General features: G+C 36.0%; 1 protein-coding gene across 1 annotated transcript in view; it reads left to right on the top strand.

Annotated features, from left to right (window-relative positions):
* BCAS3 (BCAS3 microtubule associated cell migration factor) overlaps nt 1–24,479 on the top strand; it is a 606,893-nt gene that overhangs the window by 24,099 nt on the left and 558,315 nt on the right. The window contains exon 6 of the mRNA XM_019431027.2: nt 3,746–3,852. Coding sequence (XP_019286572.2) covers nt 3,746–3,852 — 107 coding nt within the window. The remainder of the gene's footprint in view (nt 1–3,745; nt 3,853–24,479) is intronic.

Here is a 24,479-nt window from a genome sequence, read left to right as displayed (position 1 = left end):
ATGCCCTTGGAAAATAAGTTTGTAATTCTGAATTTTCCTAGACATAGAACCATGTGCTGTTAACTTTGTGCCAGTGAATTTGTGTCAAAAGAAAGTAAAAAAAATTACTGATTATAAGCTTTGTTAAACATTTTGATCTTTATATTTGAGCAATGGGGCATAACTAATATAGTGGATGGAGGTGAAGAAGTATGTCATTATTTGTATTTTTTAAAAAAGCACCTGTTGTATGGAGTTTATGGGCAATGGTGGATGCAGGAAGCCATTTTATGCTTTTGGAGTTGATGCTGGTGTAAGAAGAGAGCTGTTTAGGAAGACACAGGTGATAGATTGGTGGTAGATTTATTGCAAGAGAGAAGGAAGAAGGTGATTCCTGACTTTGCCAACTGGTTAGATAATCATTCTATTCACCAAAATTGAGAACCTTGGAGGAAGATCAGGTTTGCGACAAAATCATTATCTTTCTTTTTTTTTTTTAATGTTTATTTTTGAGAGAGAGAGAGAGAGAGAGAGTGTGTGTGTGTGTGAGAGGAGGAGAGGGAGACACAGAATCCAAAGCAGGCTCCAGGCTCTGAGCTGTCAGCCCACAGCCTGATGCAGGGCTCAAACCCATGAACCACGAGACAGTGACCTGAGCCGAAGTGAGAGTCTTAACCAACTGAGCCACCGAGGTGCCTGGGAAATCATCTTTGAGTGGAATTTGATTTTCTACTGAGACATCCAAAAACCTATGTTGAGGAAGTCACTAGCATACACTAATGGAATTAGTGGATGGAATGAGACCACTTGAGAGGGTATATTGTGAGAAGAAAAGAGTGTTTAGGAATTAGCTTTGGACAACTTCAATATTTAAAGAATAGGTGGAAAGGGTTGAGCCAGTGGAGGAAATGGTGAAGGAATGATTAGAGCAGTAGGAGGAAAACTAGGAGAAGGTTGTACATGGAAACCAAAGGAAAATATTTTAAGGAGAAACTGATGAGCATTGATTATAGCTGCTAAATAGTCTGAAAAGATGGGCTTAAAAAACACATATTGCATTCAACAACTTGGAGATTATTGCTGAGATTATATTGATTATCAGTGAGAACAGAAAACGTTTTGAAATGGATTTGGGGTGAAAGAAATGCAGAATAGATGACAGTGGCAAATAATCAAGGAATTTAGCTTCTAGAAGGAGAGGAGAGTAATGAAGTCAAATAAAGGAAGAGGGATATTGTTTCAATTTATGATTTTTTAAAACCTTATTTATTGTGCAAATATATCATGGTAAATAATACAAAAGTATGGCTCAGTGAACAAATTTTTACAAAACCACCTGTGTAACAATCACCTAGGGTAAGAAATAGAATATTGCTACCTAATTGCCTAGTGATTTTGAATTTCACATAAATAAAATTATTCACTATATAGTTTTTTTTATATCTGGCTTCTTTTGCTTATTATGTTTGTACGTTCATCAATATTATGATGTATGGCAGTGGTTCAGTACTATTCCATTGTTGCAATATACCCACTGTGCTTTTCTACTTTCGTTTTGATGGACATTTGGATTGATTCCAGCTGTTGGCTCTTTACAAATACTGTTGCTATGGAGGTGCCTGGCTGGCTCGGTTGGTAGAGTGTGTGACTCTTGATCTAGGGGTTGTGAGTTCAAGCCCCACGTTGGGTGTAGAGATTACTAAGAAAAAAATAAATAGGCTTGAAAAAAGTTTTTAAAGTTAATGCTGCTATGGATATTCCTGTGCTTGTCTCTTGGCTTCAAGTGAGTGTATATCTGGAGTAGAACTACTTGGTCAAAGGGCATGGTATCTTCAATTTGAGAATATATTGTCAAACTGTTTTCCAAAGTGATTGTACTGTTTTACATTCACTAGCAGTAAATAAACAATTACTTTATTTCACATCCTGCCCCTTGGTTTTGTCATTGTGGTTTAAAAAAAATTTTTTTTTAACGGTTGTTTATTTTTTTGAGAGAGAGGGCGGGGGAGGGGCAGAGAGAGAGGGAGATGCAGAATCTGAAGCAGGCTCTGAGCTGTCAGTACAGAGCCCGATGTGGGGCCCAAACTCATGAACCATGAGATCTGTGAGATCATGACCTGAGCTGACGTTTGGGTGCTTAACTGACTGAGCCACCCAGGGGCCCTTTGTCATTGTGGTTTTAATCAACACTTCCTTAATTACAAATGCGATTGAGCTACTTTTCATATTTATTGATGATGGATTTATTTGAATATCCTTTTTTTGAAGTGTTTTTTCACGTCTCCAGCCTGTTTTTCTAATGACTTTTTCATATTGATTTTTAATTGTTATGTGTATGAGATATGTCCTTGTGGGGTTATATTTGTTACAAGTCTCTTTTCCCCTGCTGTGGCTTGCCTTTTCACTTTTCTGGTAAGGTTGGCTCATGATTAATTGAAATTCTTCATTTTAATGTAATAGATAATGTAGTAGGATTGTGTAATATTTCTTTTTTTTAAAGATTAAAAACTTTTTTTTTTATTTTTGAGAGAGAGAGAGAGTGAGCATGTGTAGGCATGTGTGTGAGAGCAGAAGAGAAGAGAGAGAGGGGGACAGAGTATCTGAACTGGGCTTTGTGCTGACAGTAGAGAGCCTGATGTGAGGGTTGAACTCATGAACTGTGAGCTTATGACCTGAGGCAAAGTTAGATGCTTAACTGACTGAGCCCCTAGGTGCCCCTAGGTGATATTTTGTGTGATATTTCTATAGCAGTGCTGGATTGCCATAGAATGTACTAAGAGAATGGATAGTTGGATTCATCTAGGATTGAGATTTTGTGAGTTGGGCACCATGCAGAGATTCCACAAAAAGAGATTTGAGACTGTAGATTATTGACAGAAGTTACTGAGATAATTGATCCAAGAGTGTAAGATGGAAAGAGAGTCAATATAAGATGATCTATAGAATAGAGAGAAGGTAGGGGTGTCAGTGGACCTGAGGGCCTAATGAAGTCAGAGAATGGATCATAATGGAAGTGGTTGAGCAAACTTGCTGGAAGATAAGGTTGTGATTTAAGAATAGAATGCTTGAATTAGTGTTTTGTGAGGTGCAATAGTTTTGTTCAGGAAGGATATCTTTTGTCATATTGATTTTATAACAGATGCTTAATATTCATTGATGTGAATTGGAAGTTGATTACACAAGTACATATAATTCTCTTGTAGTGGACTCTATGCCTGGTGTTCAGGTATATCAGGATTCACTTCCTATACATGAAGGAATATAACTTGTCTTCCACTGTTAAATTTACAAATATTAGAAATTCTAGCAGATTACACTTCATATTTATATTTAATTAATTTTAGTAAAATTTTTTATTTTCATGTATCACTTACAGATAGATGGTTTTGTTCCTGGTATTAATATTCCCAAGTTCTCTAATGAGACTTTGGTTTTTAAAACCTTACTTGTGCAGATAATTATAAGTACTGTTAAAAAAAAAATACTAGTTTTCTAATTTCAGCTTCCTGATCCCTGTTCACTTTCTTTTAAATGATGTCTTCCAAATACTTTTTATTGAAAAAATGTTTGTTTATTTATTTTTCTTTTTTTAAAATTTAAACCCAAGCTAGTTAACTTGGATTATATAGTGTAATAATGTTTTCAGGAATAGAATTTAGTGATACATCATTGAAAAACAATTTAAACAACTGTTACACTAATAATATTAAAGAAGAGTAGTTGTTTACTTTTTAATTTGCTTCTTTGTGACTTAATTCTAATGCAGATACATCAAGAAATCTGGAATTTCATGAAATACACAGCACTGGGAATGAGCCGCCTCTGCTGATTATGATCGGCTACAGTGATGGAATGCAAGTCTGGAGCATCCCAGTAAGTATGAAGAAGGTTGAATCCCTAAAATATAATACTTTCCACCATGCTAGCTGATGTGAAATCTGGTGATACTTTCTGTAAGGTCTCATTAACTCTATTAAGTAGTTATTATTATTATTATTATTATTATTATTATTATTTCCCTTCTATTTTCCAGAATGGTAAAAAAGCTTGCAGAAGGCTTTTTCTTTTCTTTTTTCTTTTTAAATTAATTAATTAATTAATCAAAATTTTTTTTGGAGAGAGTGAGAGGGTGCAGATGAGCAAGGGAGGGGATAGAGAGGGAGAGAGAATTCCACGAGGGGCAGAAAGAGAAATGGGGCTCACCTGAAGCGGGACTCGAGCTCACCTGATGTGGGACTCGAACTCATGAACCCTAAGATCATGACCTGGGCTGAAGTCAGATGCTTAACTGACTGAGCCATCCAGGCACCCCTCTTTTCTTTTTTAAATTAGCAGTCATTAAAAATCAATGTTTTGAATCAGTTAAAACATTTATGTGGTACAAAATTCAAGTTACAAAGGGTTAAAAAACCTTTCCACCCTTGTCCCCCATTTCCCCTCGAGGCAACTAGGATTTCTAGTTTCTTATGTATCCTTATGGCTGTATTTTATGCAAATGATAACATAAACAAATCTGTTTCTGCCACCCTGCCCTCTCTAAAAGATGGTAGCATATTATGCAACTTAGTCTATACCTTGCTGTGTTTTACTTTTTTTTTAATTAAAAAAAAATTTTTTTAATGTTTATTTCTGAGAGAGAGACAGACAGAGTGCGAGCAGGGGAGGGGCAGAGAGAAAGGGAGACACAGAAGCCAAAGCAGGCTGCAGGCTCTGAACTGTCAGCACAGAGCCGAACGTGGGGCTTGAACCCATGAACTGTGAGATTGTGACCTGAGCCAAAGTCGGACGCTTAACCGACTGAGCCAATCAGGCGCCCCTTTGTTTTACTCTTAATGTCAATATTCAGAGAGCTTCTTCTTTGAAGGTTATAGCTGTGTATAATTCCATTGTTTGGATTTTCTTTAATTTATGTCATTTATTTCCTATATTGAAAAAACTTGAATGTCTTTTTTTTTTCCCTGCTCTTAGCCATAATGATATAATATGTGAATTTGAACAAAGGTTATTTTATGTCTGTGTATCTGTATAAGATAAATCAAAATTTTGATAAATGTTTAAAATTGCCTAATATTGGTCCCAGTTTGCCTGTTAAATCTTACATGTTCCTCTTTGGGATGACGAAAAATAAAATGTCCTAAAAGAGGAAGAGGCTAGGTAGGATCATAGCTGAGTGAACTGTAGTAAAGATTGCATAATTTGGCTTGTACTTACATTCTGGCATGGCCTAAATATCGAATCTCTCCAGTAGATGATAGGGGGAAGGGGAACTTCTGTTGTGTGGTTCTTTTGCAGTTGGAGGCTCAGGGTCAATACAGAGACTTTTAATTTATACCTTTAATAAATTCATTCACCAAATTGTTGTATGTGTGTGTTTCTGCTAAAATTTTTGCCCCCTCTTTTTGGTTCCGTTGGGTAATACCAATTCTTAAAAGATTTATAGGAAAACATAGTTTATTATGTCAAATTTAAAGGAATTTGAGATGTTCTTGAGTACAGAATTTGGCTTCAGTGGCATAAGGATTATTAAGTAATGATCACATTGGACTTCATAATTCTTTAACATTTTTAGTAAAAAATTATTCTTTGATAAATCACGATGAACTTCAGTCTTTCATCTAATCGTATAATTAATTATGTATGGTATTATTATTTAGGGTTTGGGGTTTTATATTTCTTGTTTTTAAAGATTGGCTTTTTTTTTTTTCCAGAGGTAGAAGAATCCTGCTGATATGTCATATAATGAGTGTCCTCTTTCTTTTGCCTTTTTGGATGTGTAGTTGATGTTTTTCATGGGTCTACAATGTTGTTTGTGATTTAAGTATCATGCCAAAGACATGGACAAAGGACTTAAAATTAGGCAGTGTTTTTTGTTTTTTTTCCCCCTTCCAAGAGAAATATTTCTAGGTTTTGTGATCAGAGGAAAAGATTTTGTAAATGTAACTTTTTCTTATTAATAGATACAACATTTTAAACTCTTATGCTGTCTGTTGACAGGCTTGAAGGCAGAGGGGAAGCTAGAGCTTTAACAAGAAGGTTGAGTCTGTGTGATTAGGGGTGTTGACTGGATTGAGCACATTCCTTTGGTGGTACTCAGGCTACCCAGTTGTTTCGGTTATAATTAGAGGTATCACTTTTAATAGTTTTAAAGTTAACTTGTGTTTAGCTGTGAGTAACTTTAAAAGTTTTCTGACTAATTTAAATTACTTCTTTAAAATAGTTCTTATGCCCAGATTGTATTTTGAGACACTTGAATAATCTTTTCTTCATGGAATATTCATTAGCTGGTTGTTTACTCTTGTAGTATTATAGCTCTGTGAGAACTATTTCATGAATTAGGAGGCATTTTGGGAAAATAGGCTCCTTCTGTTGCATTGATTGTGCTCTTACTATGTCCAAAGCATTTTATATACACATGATCTCATCTGTTGTATACTGTGAGGTAGAAGTTGTCGTATTTATAGGTGTTAACATCACACTACGTGTAAGAGGCGGGATTAGAATTCAAACCCAGTTCTATCTGACTTCGTCTTCAAAGCGTATGATCTCAGAGCTGTACTTCATTACTCTCCAAATGTGATAGCAAAAGATATGCCATGCAAGTACACCAGTGTTCATTGTGAAAGGTTATGATATGGCTTCAAATATTCATCTTTTATAGAGTATCATGACTGTTACCCATTACTAACTAACCCCTTCCAAAACTTGTTTATCACTAGTCAGTTTTTCAGTAATCACTTAAGTGTTACCATGTGCTAGACAGTGGGGAGCTTTATGTTGGTCAACCCAGGAATAATCCCAGCTCTTAGGGGTCTTTGCAGACCATAAATCATATTTGCTTTTGAGTAAGTGTGAGTGGGCAGAAAGTCAATCCCTGTCCAAACCATAGCTCAGTTTTTGCTTCAGATTTGTGAACAGGGTTCCCTCGTGTTGATTTTATATAACCTGTGAGTCTCAGATGAAGAAAATAAACATATCCTGGGTAAACATTTAAAAAATTGTTTACAAATTGCACAAATTTGAACAAGGCTTAAATAGTGCCTTGACAGACAGTTAAGTGGAGATAGCTCAGAAGCAGAACTGCCCAGAAGTAGTTTCTCGACTGCCTAGTCCCCACCACTTTGTTTACAGGGTGGCTGTAGGAAAACACTGGCTTTCCCAAGCTGTCAGGCCCTTTTTTCAACACATCGGATGTAAGAAAGAATGATTATTTGTTGATGTTTGGATAAACAGGCCCTTTTCCCATTCATGCCTAACAATCTCTTTGCCTCTTTTTGGTAATATAAATACAGGTTCTTGTGCTTAAAATTCTTAATTAAAAAAAAAAAATAAATAAATAAAGGTTGTACATGGACTAAAGGCCAAATAGTTTTATGAGATTTGTTTTAAAAAAAGCAGTTCTATACTTTTCCTTTCATGACTCCTTTAATTCTATTAGCTCTTATCTCAGTATATATTTCAGTTATTTTAATACATCATACTTACATTCGTTATTTTTCTTTTCTCCGAGTCTTATACATAGAGTGATTTCGTGCTGTGAACTATGAGGACTTAAAAGGTGTTCATTTATTCAGCAAAGGCCTGGGATAAAATAATGTATTTTGAACAAAACAGACGTGGTGTTTGCTCTAATGGAGCTAGTAGGGGAGGTGAATTTAAATAAAAATCAATTAATATACAACTTAAATTGAAATTCAAGGAAAAGAATAAGAGATTATAGTAAGAAAGTGGCCTAGAAGTTAGGATTTAGCCAGGGAATGCTTGAAACGGCAAACAGTAAAGTCTGTGGCTCTGAGGTGGAAATGTTCTTTCCTGTATGGTTGGACATTGATTTAGATTTTTTAAGTTTTTGTCTTCTTAAAGAATATTGAGACAAATATCTTTATGATCATGTAATTTGGAGAGATCAATGAAAGTAGATACACCAAGGCTCTTGATAGATTTTCCAGATTGCATTCTTGTAAAGCCATTTGTACTTACCCCATTCATTTATTAATTCACTTACTCAGCAAAGATTTATTGATTTTTGTTTATGAGCCAGACCCTGTTCAAGGTGCTGGGAAAACAACAATGAACAAAACAAAATCATTCTTCGTGTGGTAGGGAGGAAGATGATAATAAACAAACATCTAGTATACTAGATGATGGTAAGTGTTAGGATGGGGTGGTTGATGTTGCTGTGGGTTGTTGTATTATACAGGGTGGCCTGGAGAAGTCTCTCTCAAAGATCCTTTGAGCAAAAGTGTGGAAGAGTGATCCTTATGGGTATTTGAAGGAGGAACATTCAAAGCCAGTACTCTGTGGTAGGACTTTGTTTCCTGTGTTCAAGAACAGCAAGGAGGCAGTTTAGCTGGAGGTGGGTGGGCAAGGTGAAGAATGCTTGGAGATGATGCCTGAGAAGTGGTCGTGGGCTAGAGCTTTGTCAACTACAGACTTCACAAATTTCAAATGTAGAGCAGAGTTGTGACAATTTTATGGTGAAAGCATGTATATCTACACCTAGATTTGAATCATTAAAATTTTACTATACTTCCTTTATTTCATATCCATCTTGTTCAATGCATTTCAAAATAAATTGTAAACTTCAGTATACTTTACCCTATTTTTTCGTGCTATCATTAATTAGAGTTCAATATTTGATTAATTTTTGTTGGATAAACTCTACAGCCATTAAATACACAATTCTTAATATGTCAAGTTATTGAGCTTTGATAAATGCATACACCTAGGTAACCCAGATCTCTGTCAAGATACAGAACATGTTTATCACTGAAGAAATTTCCTTCATGTCTATTCCTAGTTAATTTTCTTCCATCCCATTCAGAAGCAACCACTGTTCTCATTTTTCCCCTCACTATAGATTAGTGTTGCCTGTTTTATAACTTCCTGTGCTATTATACTATATGCACTTTTTCTTTTTTTTTTTTTTTGTGGAAGGCTTCCTTCACTCAGCATGTTTATGAGATTCACCCATGATGTTTATTCCTTTTTATTGCCAAATAATACTCCAACTTATGAATATACCATAGTTTATCCCTTCTTTTAGTGATGGATAGCTGGGCTATTTGTAGCTTTTGCCTTTTCTGACTAAAGCTGCTGTGAAGATCTTCTGTAAGTCTTTTTGTTAAGTGTGTGTTCATTTCTCTTAGGTAAATGCCTACAAGTGGAATTGTAGCTTCATAGGGTAGGAATGTGGTCAGTTTTATAACAGACTCCAAACCTTTTTGTACCATCTTATATTTCCCCCAGCCGTGTAGGAGTTGTTCCATTAACCTCATCAACATTTGGTGTTGTCCATCTTTTTAATTTTAGCCATTCTTATGGGTGGCACCTTGTGGACTAATAATGTTGGACTACTTTTTCATATATTGTTGGCCATTTGAGTATCTTTTAGGAATATCTTTTAGGATTTTTTTTGCCCACTAAAAAAATGAGTTGTGGAAGTCATTTGAGGATTTTGAACAGATGTAGACAGCGATGCCTCTTACAAAATAGTAAAGGTATGATAAAGAGCAAATATGGGTGGAAAGATAGTGAGTTCAGTTTTCAGTTAGTGGAGGATGAACTGGTAGTGCTGGTCCATGAACTGGTAATAGTGAAGTATTTGTTACTGTATGCAACAAAATAAGTACAGAAAATGAGAGTAAGCTTTTAGACATCCATAGCTGTTTGCTAGTTGCACATCATCTAAATATGTGTTTGTCATTTACAGAAGTATCTGTTTGTGCCAGAATGGAAATTAAAAAATAAATAATTGGTCATTTATAACATGGTTTGACAAATACTATCAACAGGGCATCCAGGTGGAGGAGGAGTTTATGAGAGTGTCTATGTTTTAGACGTTGTGTAGTCATGTTATTTTATTTAACACAGACAACTCTCACTTCTATGATTATTAACATTCATTTTAGTGGTTATATGCACTCTGGACATGGGATGAGATATAGAAGTTTCAGGGAAGAAATCTGAACTGCAAGATGAGAACTTGGATTTATTAAATCTTTCAGCCAGTGTGAACTCATTAAAAATCCTTGAGTAACAGAGATACATTGCAAAATCCATACTTAATAAAGATTTATTTTGCAGTGACAGTGGGATGAATAGAGAATAGGGAGAAAAGAAGAGGTTATAAGGCTACTTAGGAATCAGTTTCAACATTGTCCAATATGAGGTTGAGAACCTTGAACAAAGTTTGTTTTTGTGGTATCTGATAAGATATTAAGAGGAGAAGAAAGAGTCAAAGTTGTTCCCAAGGTATTGACCTGGGGCTGGTGCTACCTGGTATGTAAGATAGCTAGTTTTAGAAGAAGTAGAATTTATTATTAGACTTATACTTACATTATGTTAAAAATTATATGAGGCAAAAATTGTATTGCATAGTGTAAGTAATAGAGGTCTCACTTAAAATTTTCAGTGGATAAGAAACCCAAGATATACCATTATAAAAGTCCTGATAGTTTTCCCTACTTTTTATGTTGTCTATTTTTTTATTTATTTAAAGATTTAATTTAATTTTAATTTTAATTATTTTATTTTTATTTTTTATTAAATTAAAAAAAGTCTTTATTTTTGAGACAGAGAGAGAGAGAGATAGACAGACAGACAGACACACAGCATGAGCAGGAGAGGGGCAGAGGCAGAGGGAGGCACAAAATTTGAAGCAGGCTCCAGGCTCTGAGCTGTCAGCACAGAGCCTGATGTGGGGCTTGAACTCACAAACCTTGAGATCATGACCCAAGCCAAAGTTGGACGCTTAAACAACTAAGCCACCCAGGAGCCCCTTAGTTTAGTTTTTAATTTAATTTAATTTAATTTAATTTAATTTAATTAATTTAATTTAATTTAATTTAATTTATTTTTTAAATTTACATCCAAGTTAGCATATACTGCAACAATGATTTCAGGAGTAGATTCCTTAATGCCCCTTATCCATTTAGCCCATCCCTCCTCCCACAACCCCTCCAGTAACCCTCTGTTTGTTCTCCATATTTAAGAGTCTCCTATGTTTTGTCCCCCTCCTTATTTTTATATTATTTTTGCTTCCCTTCCCTTGTGTTCATCTGTACTGTGTCTTAAAGTCCTCATATGAGTGAAGTCGTATGATATTTGTCTTTCTCTGACTCATTTCGCTTAGCATAATACCCTCTAGTTCCATACATGTAGTTGCAAATGGCAAGATTTCATTCTTTTTGATTGCCGAGTAATATTCCATTGTATACATGTACCACATTTTCTTTATCCATTCATCCATCGTTGGACATTTGGGCTCTTTCCATACTTTGGCTATTGTTGATGGTTCTGCTATAAACATTGGGATGCATGTGTCTCTTCAAAACAGCCTACCTGTATTCCTTGGATAAAGACCTAGTTGTGCAATTGCTGGGTTGTAGGGAAGTTCTATTTTTAATTTTTGAAGGAACCTCCATACTGTTTTCGAGAGTGGCTGCACCAGTTTGCATTCCCACCAACAATGCAAAAGAGATCCTCTTTCTCTGCATCCTCGTCACCATCTCACAACTAGTATGGAGGTTCCTCCAAAAATTAAAAATAAAACTACCCTACAACCCAGCAATTGCACTACCAGGTATTTTTCCAAGGGATACAAGTATGCTGTTTCGAAGCAACACATGCACCCACATCCTTGCCAACATCTGTTGTTGCCTGAGTTGTTAATGTTAGCCATTCTGACAGGTGTGAGGTGGTATCTCATGGTGGTTTTGATTTGTATTTCCCTGATGATGAGTGATGTGGAGCATTTTTTCATGTGTCGGTTGGCCATCTGGATGTCTTCTTTGGAGAAGTGTCTATTCATGTCTTTTACCCATTTCTTCACTGGATTGTTTGTTTTTTGGGTGTTGAGTTTGATAAGTTCTTTATAGATTTTGGATACTAACCCTTTTCTGATATGTCATTTGCAAATATCTTCTCCCATTCTGTCGGTTGCCTTTTAGTTTTTAGTTTCAGTTTTAGTTTTGCTGATTGTTTCCTTCACTGTGCAGAAGCTTTTTATTTTGATGAGGTCCCAGTGGTTCATTTTTGCTTTTGTTTCCCTTGCCTCTGGAGACGTGTTGAGTAAGAAGTTGCTGTGGCCAAGATCAAAGAGGTTTTGCCTGCTTTCTTCTTGAGGATTTTGATGGCTTCCTGTCTTACGTTGAGGTCTTTCATCCATTTTGAGTTTCTTTTTGTGTATGGTGTAAGAAAGTGGTCCAGGTTCATTTTTCTGCACATCGCTGTCCAGTATTCCCAGTACCACTTGCTGAAGAGACTGTGTTTATTCCATTGGATATTCTTTCCTGCTTTGTCAAAGATTAGTTGGCCATACATTTGTGGGTCCATTTCTGGGTTCTCTATTCTGTTCCATTGATCTGAGTGTCTGTTTTCTTGCCATTATTTTTAATTTTAGAGAGAGAGAGAGAGAGAGAGAGAGAGAGAGAGAGAAAGGGGGAAAGACAGAGGTGGGGAGAGAGAGAGGGAGAGAGAGAGAGAGAGAGAGAGAGAGAGAGAGAGAGAGAATGAGAATCCTAAACAGGCTCCATGTTCAGCATAGAGCCCGACATGGGGCTCGATCCTACAACCCTGGGATCATGACCTGAGCTGAAATCAAGAGTCAGATGTTCAACTCACTGAGCCACCCAACTGCCCTTTAAGATTTTATTTTTTAATTTTTCAATGTTTATTTATTTTTGAGAGAGAGCGAGAGACAGTGTGTGTGTGTGTGTGTGTGTGTGTGTGTGTGTGTGTGTGTGTGTGTGAGTGAATGGGGGTGGGGGGAGCAGAGAGAGACAGAGACACAGAATCCAAAGCAGGCTCCAGGCTCTGAGCTGTCAGCACAGAGCCCGATGTGGGGCTCAAACTCATGAACTATGAGATCATGACCTGAGCCCAAGTCAGACGTTCAACTGACTGAGCCACCCAGGCACCCCAAGATTTTTTTTTTAAGTAACCTTCACACCCAACGTGGGGCTCGAACCCTGAGATCAACAGTTGCATGCTCCACTGACCAAGCCCATCAGGTGCTCTTTCTGGTGTCTGTTTAAGTGGCTACTTAGTTTTATCATTCTCTTTTGAAATTCTTAATGTCTTAAAAAAATTTTTTTTAATGTTTATTTTTGAGCGAGAGAGACAGAGAGAGGGAGGGAGGGAGGGGGAGGGGCAGAGACGAAGAATCTGAAGCAGGCTCCAGGCTCTGAACTGTCAGCACAGAGCCTGATGCAGGGCTTGAACTCATAAACCACAAGATCATGACCTGAGCTGAAGTTGGACGCTTAACCTACTGAGCCACCTAGGTGCCCCTGAAATTCTTAATATCTTAAAAAATCTTGAAAATATATTCATTACAGTACCTAGAAGATGACGGTTGCATTGCATGAAACGGTATTTTTTCTTTCTTTTTTTTTCATGTTTTTATTTAAATTCTAGTTAATTAACACACAGTATAATAGTTTCAGGAGTAGAGTTTAGTGATTTTTCACTTACATATTACACCCAGTGCTCATCACAACAAGTGCCCTCCTTAATACCCTTAATCACCTTAATACCTCCTTAATCACCCTTTTAGCCTAAATCCCCCACCCCCTACCTCCCCTCCAGCTCCAAGAAAGCACTCCAAATGTTAACTTACTGAACCTAAGGTTCATGTGGAGTGCCTTCTTGGAGCTCTGAATGTACTTCAAAGATGTGACACTAGGTGTCACTAACACATTGCGGTAAGAAAAGTGCAGCTGTTCTCTTTAAAGGAAATATTTCCCCTAGCTTTTAGCGTATGTAGCTTTTACACTAAAGCTTTAGAGAAACATGCAAGGGCATATTTGAGGTAAATACCAATTAGTATTTTATTTATTAGAAGTTGGGTGCCAGTAGACCTTGCCATGTCACGATTGCTAGCCAGGAACAATTTTTATGAGTTTCACTTGGGAGCAATATAAAGTCTATGATTTGGGTATCTGGCAAACAGAGGAAATTTGAATATGGACCTGAATCAAAAAATTGTGCTCATTGAAAATAGGTCCTTATTTTGTTTGGTCTAGTCTCTTGTTTACTGGGAAGAGAAGTAAAGGATGGCTCTTTAGTCATCTGCAGTGGAATAGCATTGATTGTCCTGGAATGAATGGAAGCAAAAATGAAGAATGATGTTGCAACAACTTCTAGAATCCACCTGTATTAACAGAGAAAAATACTTTTGCTTAGAGTGTTTCTTACAGTGTCACTTTAGAAAAGTCTTACATCTGAAGTTTAATTTTTCCTTGTGTTTTAATAGTGGCTTTATGTTACTTTTGTTGATTTAATATATGCACTCTACTTTGAGTTTGAAATTTATTACCACAAATTGGAATCTTGTTTGAAATATTTTTGATGTTTTTCTGTTCTAAAGCAGAAAGTATTCTTTGGACACAGACTTATGAGTGTGTGGAACGCAATTTTTTTCTTTTGTTATAAATCCTCTTGTTTTAAATTTTATTGAATATATTAAATACAGTAAAGTACACAGGTCTTAAGTGTGCAGACTGAATTGTTATATATGTATATAACCTTCTGTAGATCACTCAGAATAAGATATAGAACATTTGCAGCAACTCCGAAGAATTCCACTTCCCTGTTAATATTGTCCTCCTTATACCTCCAAATAACCAATATGCTGACTTCTGCCAGAGATTAGTTTTTCTGTTTTTGAACTTCATAAAAAATATCGTAGATACCTGTGCTCTTTTATGTTTGGCTTCTTTCTCTTTTAACAGTATGACTATGAGATTCTTTCATGTTCTTGTGTGTAGCAGTAATCTGTTCTTATTTTTTTTCTGTGTAGTATTTTATCATGAATACAACACATTTAAAGAAGTCCACTATATAGCCAATAGACATTTTTGGTTGTTTCCAGTTTTTGAGCATTATAAATAAAACTTCTCTGAATGTTATTTTATATGGTTGTTGGTGGACATATACTGTATCCATTTCTCTTGGACATATAGACCTAGAGTAGATTTGCTGTGTTATAGCGTATATGTATGTTTAACGTTAGTTCATATAACCAGTTTTCCAAAGTAGTTTTACCAATATGTATGCCCACTAGCAATGTATGAAAGTTTCATTTGCTCCATATTTCTCATTGGTTTTTGGTATTGTTAGCTTTAAAAATTTTTACCATTCTGGTAGGTGTGTACTAGTATCTCATTGTGGAGTTTGAAAGATGCTTTTTATTTTGCAATAATTTTAAACTTCCAGAAAATTTTATAATTAGTACAAGGAGCTCCTTGATTTACCCAAATTTACCGGTTATGGACATTTTGCCTCACTGGCTATATCATTCTCTCAGTTTTTTTATTTGTGCAGATTTTTTTCTGAATGGTTAATAAGTAGGAGAAATAATGTACCCCTTTTCCGTAAATAATTCAGTATATATTGCTAAGAATAAGGCACATTATCTTATACAACTAAAGCACTATCAAAACCAGGACATTTACATTTGATACAATACTGTTATGTAATCCACAATCCATTTTCTGATTTCATCATTTGTCCCAATAGTCTCCTTTATAGGTATTCTGACATTTTCACTTTTTTTTATGATTTTACTTTTTAAAAAATTTTAAAATTATTTATTTATTTATTTATTTCCAAGTTAGTTAGCATATAGTGCAATAATGATTTCGGGAGTAGATTCCAGTGATTCATCCCCTATGTATAACACCCAGTGCTTATCCCAATAAGTGTCTTCCTTAATGCCCCTTACCCATTTAGCCCATCCCCCCACTCACAGCCCCTCCAGCAACCCTCCGTTTGTTCTCTGTATTTAAGAGTCTCTTATGTTTTGTCCCCCTCCTTGTTTTTATATTATTTTTGCTTTCCTTCCCTTACGTTCATCTGTTTTGTATCCTAAATTCTGCATATGAGTGAAGTCACATGATATTTGTCTTTCTCTGACTAATTTCATTTAGCATAGTGTGTTCTAGTTCCATCCACGTAGTTGCAAATGGCAAAATTTCATTCTTTTTGATTGCCAAGTAGTACTTGGCTGTATAGATATACCACCTCTTCTTTATCCGTTCTTCTGTTGATGGACACTTGGGCTCTTTCCATACTTTGGCTATTGTTGATAGTGCTGCTGTAAAACATCGGGGTGCATGTGTCCCTTCAAAACAGCACACCTGTATCCCTTGGATAAAGACCTAGTTGTGCAATTGCTGGGGTCATAGGATAGTTCTATTTTTAATTTTTTGAGGAACCTCCATACTGTTTTCCAGAGTGGCTGCACCAGCTTGCATTTCCACCAGCAGTGCAAAAGAGATCCTCTTTCTCCGCATCCTCACCAACATCTGTTGTTGCCTGAGTTGTTAATGTTAGCCATTCTGACAGGTGTGAGGTGGTATCTCATGGTGGTTTTGATATGTATTTCCCTGATGATGAATGATGTGGAGCATTTTTCCATATGTCTGTCAGCCATGTGGATATCTTCTTTATTAAAAAAATTTTTTTTTTTAACGTTTATTTATTTTTGAGACAGAGAGAGACAGAGCATGAACGGGGGAGGGTCAGAGAGAGAGGGAGACACAGAATCTGAAACAGGCTCCAGGCTCTGAGCAGTCAGCACAGAGCCTGACGCGGGGCTCGAACTCACGGACTGCGAGATTGTGACCTGAGCCGAATTCGGACGCTTAACCGACTGAGCCACCCAGGCGCCCCTGTGGATATCTTCTTTAGAAAAGTGTCTATTCATGTCTTTTGCTCATTTCTTCACTGGATTGTTTGTTTTTTGGGTCTTGAGTTTAATAAGTTCTTTATAGAGGCATACAGTATGTACTCCTTTGTGTCATTTTTTGTTTAGTGTATTTTTTAGATTCATCCATGTTGTTGTATGTTGTCATGGTTTGTGTTTTTTATTTTATTACTTTGATCATGTTTTCATGGTCTTTATATATCTGGTACCAAGTACATTGTCTGGCAGTTAGTTGGAGATATATATATATATATATATATATATATATATATATATATATATGTTTATATATATACATTTATGTATGTATGTGTACATGTAGACGTATATATGTGTGTATATGTTTAGTAAATGTATTTCAAGATTTCAATATTTTGCTCAGTATTTTCATCTAAGAGTGCTAGAGAGTCAGTTTTAGAAAGATACAAACTAAAGTTCATAATCGTTTGCTATTGGCTTACATCCCATTCCATTCCCAATCTGTCCCTTCTTCCTAAAATCTCTATGTTTATTAATTAATAGCATCATACTTTTTCCATTTAGCCACATTGAAGCCTAGGGTCTATGCCACGTATTAGGAGATACAAATATCACTAAGACCTGAGTCCTGAGCAGATCACATTCTACATATGTGAGGTGTCACTACATAATTGCAGTCTGTGTCAGTGCTTCCCAGATGGGAGTGCTTTTGCCCGCAAGGAAACATTTGCCATGTTTGCGGACATTTTTTATTGTCACGATTGGGAGTTGGTACTGGCATCTCGTAGATGAAAGCCAGAGATGCTACAAAGCTTCCTACAATGTTTAGGACATTTTTGCTCAACAAAGCATTGTCCATTCCAAAATGTCAGTAGGGCTGAAGTTGAGAAACCCTGGCCTGTGAAATTCATGTTCCAGTGGAGGAATGAATGGAGCACCGCAGAGCACTGAGTAGTGAGGAGATGCCTGGGGGAGTTTTGACACTTGCGCTGCCTAGTGAAATTTCATAATGTTAATATAAATAATAGCATCTGTAATTTGAATAATCAGAATATACCACACCATCATATTAGGTGCATCACCTATTATTCTCTATTATCCTGTCAATTTTACTATTTTTTTTTTAAGATTTTTTATTTTTGAGTACTCTCTATACCCAACATCAGGCTTGAACTCACAACCCTGACATAAAGAATTGCACACTCAAGATGCACACAAGAATCTTTGATTTAAGCCAGGCAGGCACCCCTTAGTTTCACTGTTTAGTGTCATTCTCATTTTGTAGATAAAAAATTAAAGCTCATATTTAACCCTTAAAATGCACAGCCTCCCCACTATCAACATTCCACATCAGTAGTCCCTTTTATCTGTGGTTTTGCTTTCCACGATTTCCATTACCCACAGTCAGCTGTGGTCTGGAAGCAAACGATCCTGCATCTGTTGTATTGCCATAAGGTGAATAGTAGTCTAATACTACGTCACATGCCTGCATCATTCATCTCACTTCATCTCATCACGTAGGCATTTTATCATCTGACATCACCACAAAGAGAGTAAATACAGTACATTATGTTTTGAGAGAGAGACATTCATATAACTTCTCTTATAGTATATTGTTATAATTGTCTTATTTCATTGTTGTTGTTAATCTCTTACTGTGCCTAATTTATAAATGAAACTTCACCATGATATATACATATAGGAAAATGTATTTATAGGATTTCTTACTATCCACAGTTTCAGGCATCCCCTGGAGGTCTTAGAATGTATCGCTCATAGATAAAGGGGGACTACTGTATAGTTTTGCCTTTCCATAATGTCATATAGTTGGAATCATACAGCATGTAGCTGTTTCAGATTGGCTTCTTTCACTTAGTAATACACATTTAAGTTATGCCCAAGTCTTTTCATGGCTTGGTAGCTCATTTCTTTTTAGCACTAAATAATATTACATTGTCTGGATGTACCATAATTTATTTATGGTAGATATCTTTAAAAAATTCAGATATAGCATATATACTCTAAAAAGTACAAACCTTGGGGCGCCTGGGTGGCGCAGTCGGTTTAGCGTCCGACTTCAGCCAGGTCACGATCTCGCGGTCTGTGAGTTCGAGCCCCGCGTCGGGCTCTGGGCTGATGGCTCAGAGCCTGGAGCCTGTTTCAGATTCTGTGTCTCCCTCTCTCTCTGCCCCTCCCCCGTTCATGCTCTGTCTCTCTCTGTCCCAAAAATAAATTAAAAAAAAAAAAATACAAACCTCAAGTCTGTAGTTTGAAGACTCTTTGTGTGTATATGTGATTATGTAAATGTGTATGTTTGTACCCATATGTAAATAAGTGAAAGTAACATTGAGAACAAAATGTAGAGCATTTTTCTTACTTATGTAGTTCCTCAGCCAATATTTCCCTTCCCCTCAGGTAAGATGATAACTATTCTGACCACAGATCTGTATTGAACGTCATATAAATAGAGGCACACAGTATGTACTCCTTTGTGTCTTTTTTTGTTCAGTGTATTTTTTAGATCCATCCATGTCGTTGCATGTTGTCATGGTTTGTATTTTTGATTTTTGATTTTATTACTGTGTTATATCCCACTGATTAGATATACCAATTGTTTAGCTATTATCCTTTTGGGATGGGCATATATGTTTCTATAATGAATATAGCTCCTATGAACATAATTGTAGATTTATGTGCTCTATTTTTGAGTATGTACTTAGGAGCAGCATTGCTGGGCCACAGGTCAGGCATATATTTAACTTGATTAGAAATTGCCTACAGGTTTTTCAAAGATGTTGAACCATGATACACTTTCACCTGCAATATCTGAGAGTTGTAGTTGCTCTGCTTCCTGCTACCATTGATGTTGTCATTCATTTTTTAAATCATCTTGTCAGTCTTACAAGTTCATAAGGTATCTATTTTACAGAAGAACAATCTTAGGCTTCTATTTAATATAATGTTTCTTTTTGGTTAGATATCTATGCAAAACTGTCTTCAGCCAACAGATTGTATCAGGATACATTTACAATACCAATCAAATATGACAAACTCAGTCTTTAAAAAAAATTTTTTTTAAACATTTATTTATTACTGAGAGACAGAGCGACACAGAGCATGAGCAGGAGAGGGGTAGAGAGAGGGGGAGACACAGAATCTGAAGCAGGCTCCAGGCTCTGAGCTGTTAGCACAGCGCCTGACACGGGGCTTGAACTCACGATCTATGAGATCATGACCTGAGCTGAAGTCAGTTGCCTAACCAACTGAGCCACCCAGGTGCCCCCAAACTCAGTCTTTGAGAAGTAGAAAGAGGCTGTAATCCAAAATTGGCTTATCTGTAGCACTATTTTCTCTCTTTCCAATTGGACATGTATTCTGCACAAAATAAAGTAACAAGTTAAAGGGAATCCAGTTTGTGTGTCTGAGTGATGATGAAGTGTTTATGACAGCTGCTAGGCTGACACTCTCTGTAATGGTGTTACATTGACTTCTGAACACCTTCCAGGCTGCTTCCAGCCATATGTGTCTGTGTAGTCTGAGTGGTTTTACATTAACATCTACCCTGAGTAAGATCTTTTGACTACAAAAGTGTTACTTTCAAATGGAAGATACCATTAGGGCTGCTTCAAAGCTCGGAATGGTATTTGGATTGGTGGTGCTGAAATAATGGCTGGGGTTTTGAAGTGTAAGGTCTAAATCTGTGTTGCATAACCAAAGGAACGTGTGAGTTTAAACTGTTTTCTTTGATCTTCCTTTCAAAAATCAGACTGGAGGGGAAAGGTTAAAGTCGCCTTAAAGTACTCCTCTGTGTGTGCAAAAATTTGGAAGTATGAAAATATGATTACAAGTTCCATTCATTATTTGTGTTCTGTGGTTTTCATATTGTTCTTGCAACTCACTTCCTTCTTGCTCAAGTTTTGTATTTTGAATTTCGTGTCAAGACCAAAATATAGACTCAATTGCTCTCTGCTTTATGTGGTTAGCAAGTATCTGCTCTATAAGTTGTTAGTCCTCAAAAATATGTGTTTAAGGTGGTTTTCGTGGTTTGCGTTTTTTTTTTTTTTTTGATGGCATACACAGTAGGTTACAGAGATACTGACACTCTGACATTAACTGAATCATTTGTGGTTAGTTAGGCAAAAATAAAACAAAAATGTTATCCCTGTCTTCCTCCTAATTTTAAGAGCTTTCCAAAGCTCTTACTATTAGGAATCCTTTCTTCAAACTGTGCTGTCTTAAGTTTTTGAAATTGTTGGAACAGAGTTGTAAAACATAAAATAACGCCCTGGCAGTGACTTGTTGGAGAAAAAAGGCTTGAGGTTAAAAACTGTTTTGAATACAGTATACTAACAGGAGATTTTGATGCCTCTTTGGTCTGGTCATGTTTGGAGAATATTGTTTTTTGTTTCCTTACATCTAAAATGAAAATATATCATCCAATTGGCTCATGGGGTGATTCTAGAGAGAGACTATCAGCTCTCATTAGAGATTGCTTTGTAGTTATAATAGTTACTCATGTAGCTAGTGGAGTCATTTTGTTGCTTATTAATCGAATACCATGGTATAACGTCATACTTCTCACTCCTTTCCCTATATTTCTTTGTATTTTTGCTTTTCCTCCCAATTAAAAACTTGTTGTGACTTCTGAAGTTAAAAAAAAAGTCATTAAATGTTCATTTTTTAAAAGAACTTCATCGTCAGTTCAGTTGTGTGGTCTGTATGATTACCACATGTGAAGTAGTTAGCAAAGTGATAACTATACACTTGTACATTTAAATAGGCGAAGTGAGTTCCTTCTGTTGCTTTAAGAACTGAATTCTCTTAGTATAAGACCTCATCACCTCTTCATTCTCACTCTCTGTATTTTTGGGAGGGGTATCAGGAAAGGTTAAAATTTATTTGTGGAATTTCCACATTTTTCCATGCCTATATATGTAAATAAAAGTTAATAGACATTATTTTTTTGACCAATTATAGGTCTACCTAAAAATTGAGTAGAAAGTACAGAGAGTTCCCATGTATCCCCTCACCACTGTATTTGCCCCTGTTTAACATCTTGCATTAGTGAGGTACATTTGTTAAAATTAATGAACCAATATTGATATAAGTTATTAATAACTTTAAGTCTATAGTTTACATTTTCTTCTTAATTAAAAAACTTTTATTTGGTGTTACCTTTAAGGAAATGATGCTCTTTTTTTTAAGGAACTTCATTTCAGTTGTATCTGTGTGGTTAGTACATGTGGCATATTTAGAAAGATTGATAACTATTTGCATATTTAAATGTGCTGTTTTTAAAACATCATAGTTGGTAAGAAAACCTGTTGCAGGTAAAAACATCATATAAACACATAAAGATTGGAATGAGTGTAGGGTATTTGCTAGAGAGGGTGGAGACTGCCTTGTAAGAACTGTTGCACAGATGATGTGCTGCTTTCCACCTTGGTAATAGCCCTTTTACTGAGAGCTGTAAAACATAGGAAGTAATATACTGGTGGCTTCAAGAATGAGATGTACCAAATGTGTTTTATTGTATGGTATTATAACACATTTTCAGACATTAAATATTAATAACTTGCTTTGAGAACAGTGGGGCAAAGTCAGATTTATGCTAAATACCATTAAGATTGAATAATGAGGCTGATATAGACCCAGTCATTTATTCATCCATTTATTCAACAAGCATCTTTTTGATTTAACTGTCTTTTATGTTACATATTTTAGATATGCAATTTAATCATTACAGTTGCCTTCTTAGATATATCATCACCTCTATTTTATTTTTTGAGAGAGAGTGAGAGCAGGGGAGGGGCAGAGAGAAAGGGGACAGAGGATCTGAATTGGGCTCTGTGCTGACAGCTCAGAGCCTGGAGCCTGCTTCAGATTCTGTGTCTCCCTCTCTCTCTTTACCCCTCCCCCACTCGTGCTCTGTCTGTCTCTCTCTCTCTCTCTCTTTCTCTCTCTCTCTCAAATTATTATAGTTAATAAACACAAGTCCAGTTTGTTGGAATATTTGATGTGGTTGATGTGTGATATTTGCAACCTATGATCCTGGCATATTGTTGTATGTACTTGCCATTGTACTTGTCATTGTTGTACTTTCCCTTGATTTTGGGAAAAGAATAAAACTTCCAGGGTCCCACCTGTGGGCTGCTTTTACTCTGTCAGACTTTCCAAGTGGAACCGGAGCCATTACTGGTGTGGAGAACTCTGACATGAAAGATATTTTTGATTGAAAGTCTGCATGTGCATGAGATAAACATGGGGAATTTTTTTCTTTTGTCTTTCATGTCTGGTGTCTTGGTTTTCAATTCATATTTCTAGCCTGGAAATCATCTGCTATATATGCTGTACCCATTTTGAAAAAAAATAGGCAAATTAATACTTCTTTTTAATTTTTTTTATTTTAAAGATGAAAACTTGTTAAAGTATCAAGAAAAAGAACTACTAGTCATTATCTTTTGTTTGAGCTGTTTGAGTTCCAGGGAAAGTATAGTAATTTTTGTGTGTTTCCTGTCTTTAACAGAGACGGAATTTTCTTTGAATGTTAGTATGAATTTTTACAAATCATATTTTTCACTTCAAGAGATGGATATCATGTCGCTATAACCAAGCCATTGTACCTTGTTGAAGGGAGGGTTGCTTATTTATTACTGGATTTGGAATTAAGATATGAATTTGATTAGTTACAAAGAGTTCTACCTTTTTCTTGAAATGAGTTCTTGAGTCTCATTCATATTCTGAACTATTCATCATATATACATGTGGTAATCAAGGGTCCTTCAGGACAAAAGTCTTACATCATTTTCCCTGATGGCAGTCCACTACAATGAAGACTATTTATATAGTTAGTTTGAAGCAGCATTACTTTTCAGAGGATACTGACCTGCATTTCATTCGCTGTGCACAATAGATTTAAATCCATAATGTCTTAGAATCAGGGAACTGTAGTGGGCAAGAGACTTTAACAGTCATTCATGGAATAGTATAACTAATTCCAATAAGCATATGAAAAGGTGTTTGATCCATCTCCTTAGTCATGAAGAAAATACAAATTAAAACCACAGTGAAAGTCCCATTGAACACGCCAGAGTGCCTGATACAAACTGTTGGTGAGGAAGTGAGCAGGTAGAACTCTTTTTCATTGCTGGTGGAAGTGTCAATTTGTACAATCACTGTAGAAAACTATTTTGTTGAAATCTACAAAATATGCACATATGCCTAATATAGGAGCAATTCTAACTAGTAGATTTATACCAGGAGAAATATATATATATGTATTCACTAAATGAAATGTGCAAGAATATTCATAACAGTATTCTTTACAATGTTCTTTTAAAAATGCTAAAATCATGGCTCTCCTACAACTGTAAAATGGAACAGATGTCATAGATTTTATTTAACTCATTAATAAATGAGGTGTTTGGCAAGTTGTTACAGCTGGTTCAAGGGAGAATCTGAAGAACCAATATAGGCAATTAGAAATACTAAAATGAACTTTTTACGAGGTGCAAACCTGGTTAATATACTACTGAAACTAAAATGTACTGCCTGGAATCATCTTTTTTTAGAGTGGAATTCAATTGTATCTCTTCCAGACAAAATTCACTTGCATTTCTGTGGACAAGAGTCAGTTACTATCAGTTTTCTATAACTTACAATATTACAAAACAAGGGTATAGATGTGTATAAAATTAAATAACCCCAAAGGGTCCACTAGACACTCTTGGTAATCCATTGAAAGGACATATAGTGATCTTTTTCTCATTTGAAAGTTTTTTCAATTTTTCCTGACATCTTAAGAGCCAAGAAC

The sequence above is a fragment of the Panthera pardus genome, unplaced genomic scaffold, assembly GCF_024362965.1.
Source record: "Panthera pardus isolate Hobbes unplaced genomic scaffold, ASM2436296v1 HiC_scaffold_3, whole genome shotgun sequence".
Taxonomy (NCBI): domain Eukaryota; kingdom Metazoa; phylum Chordata; class Mammalia; order Carnivora; family Felidae; genus Panthera; species Panthera pardus.
The sequence above is the reverse complement of the archived record's forward strand: the minus strand, read 5'-3'. Positions and strand labels throughout refer to the sequence as shown.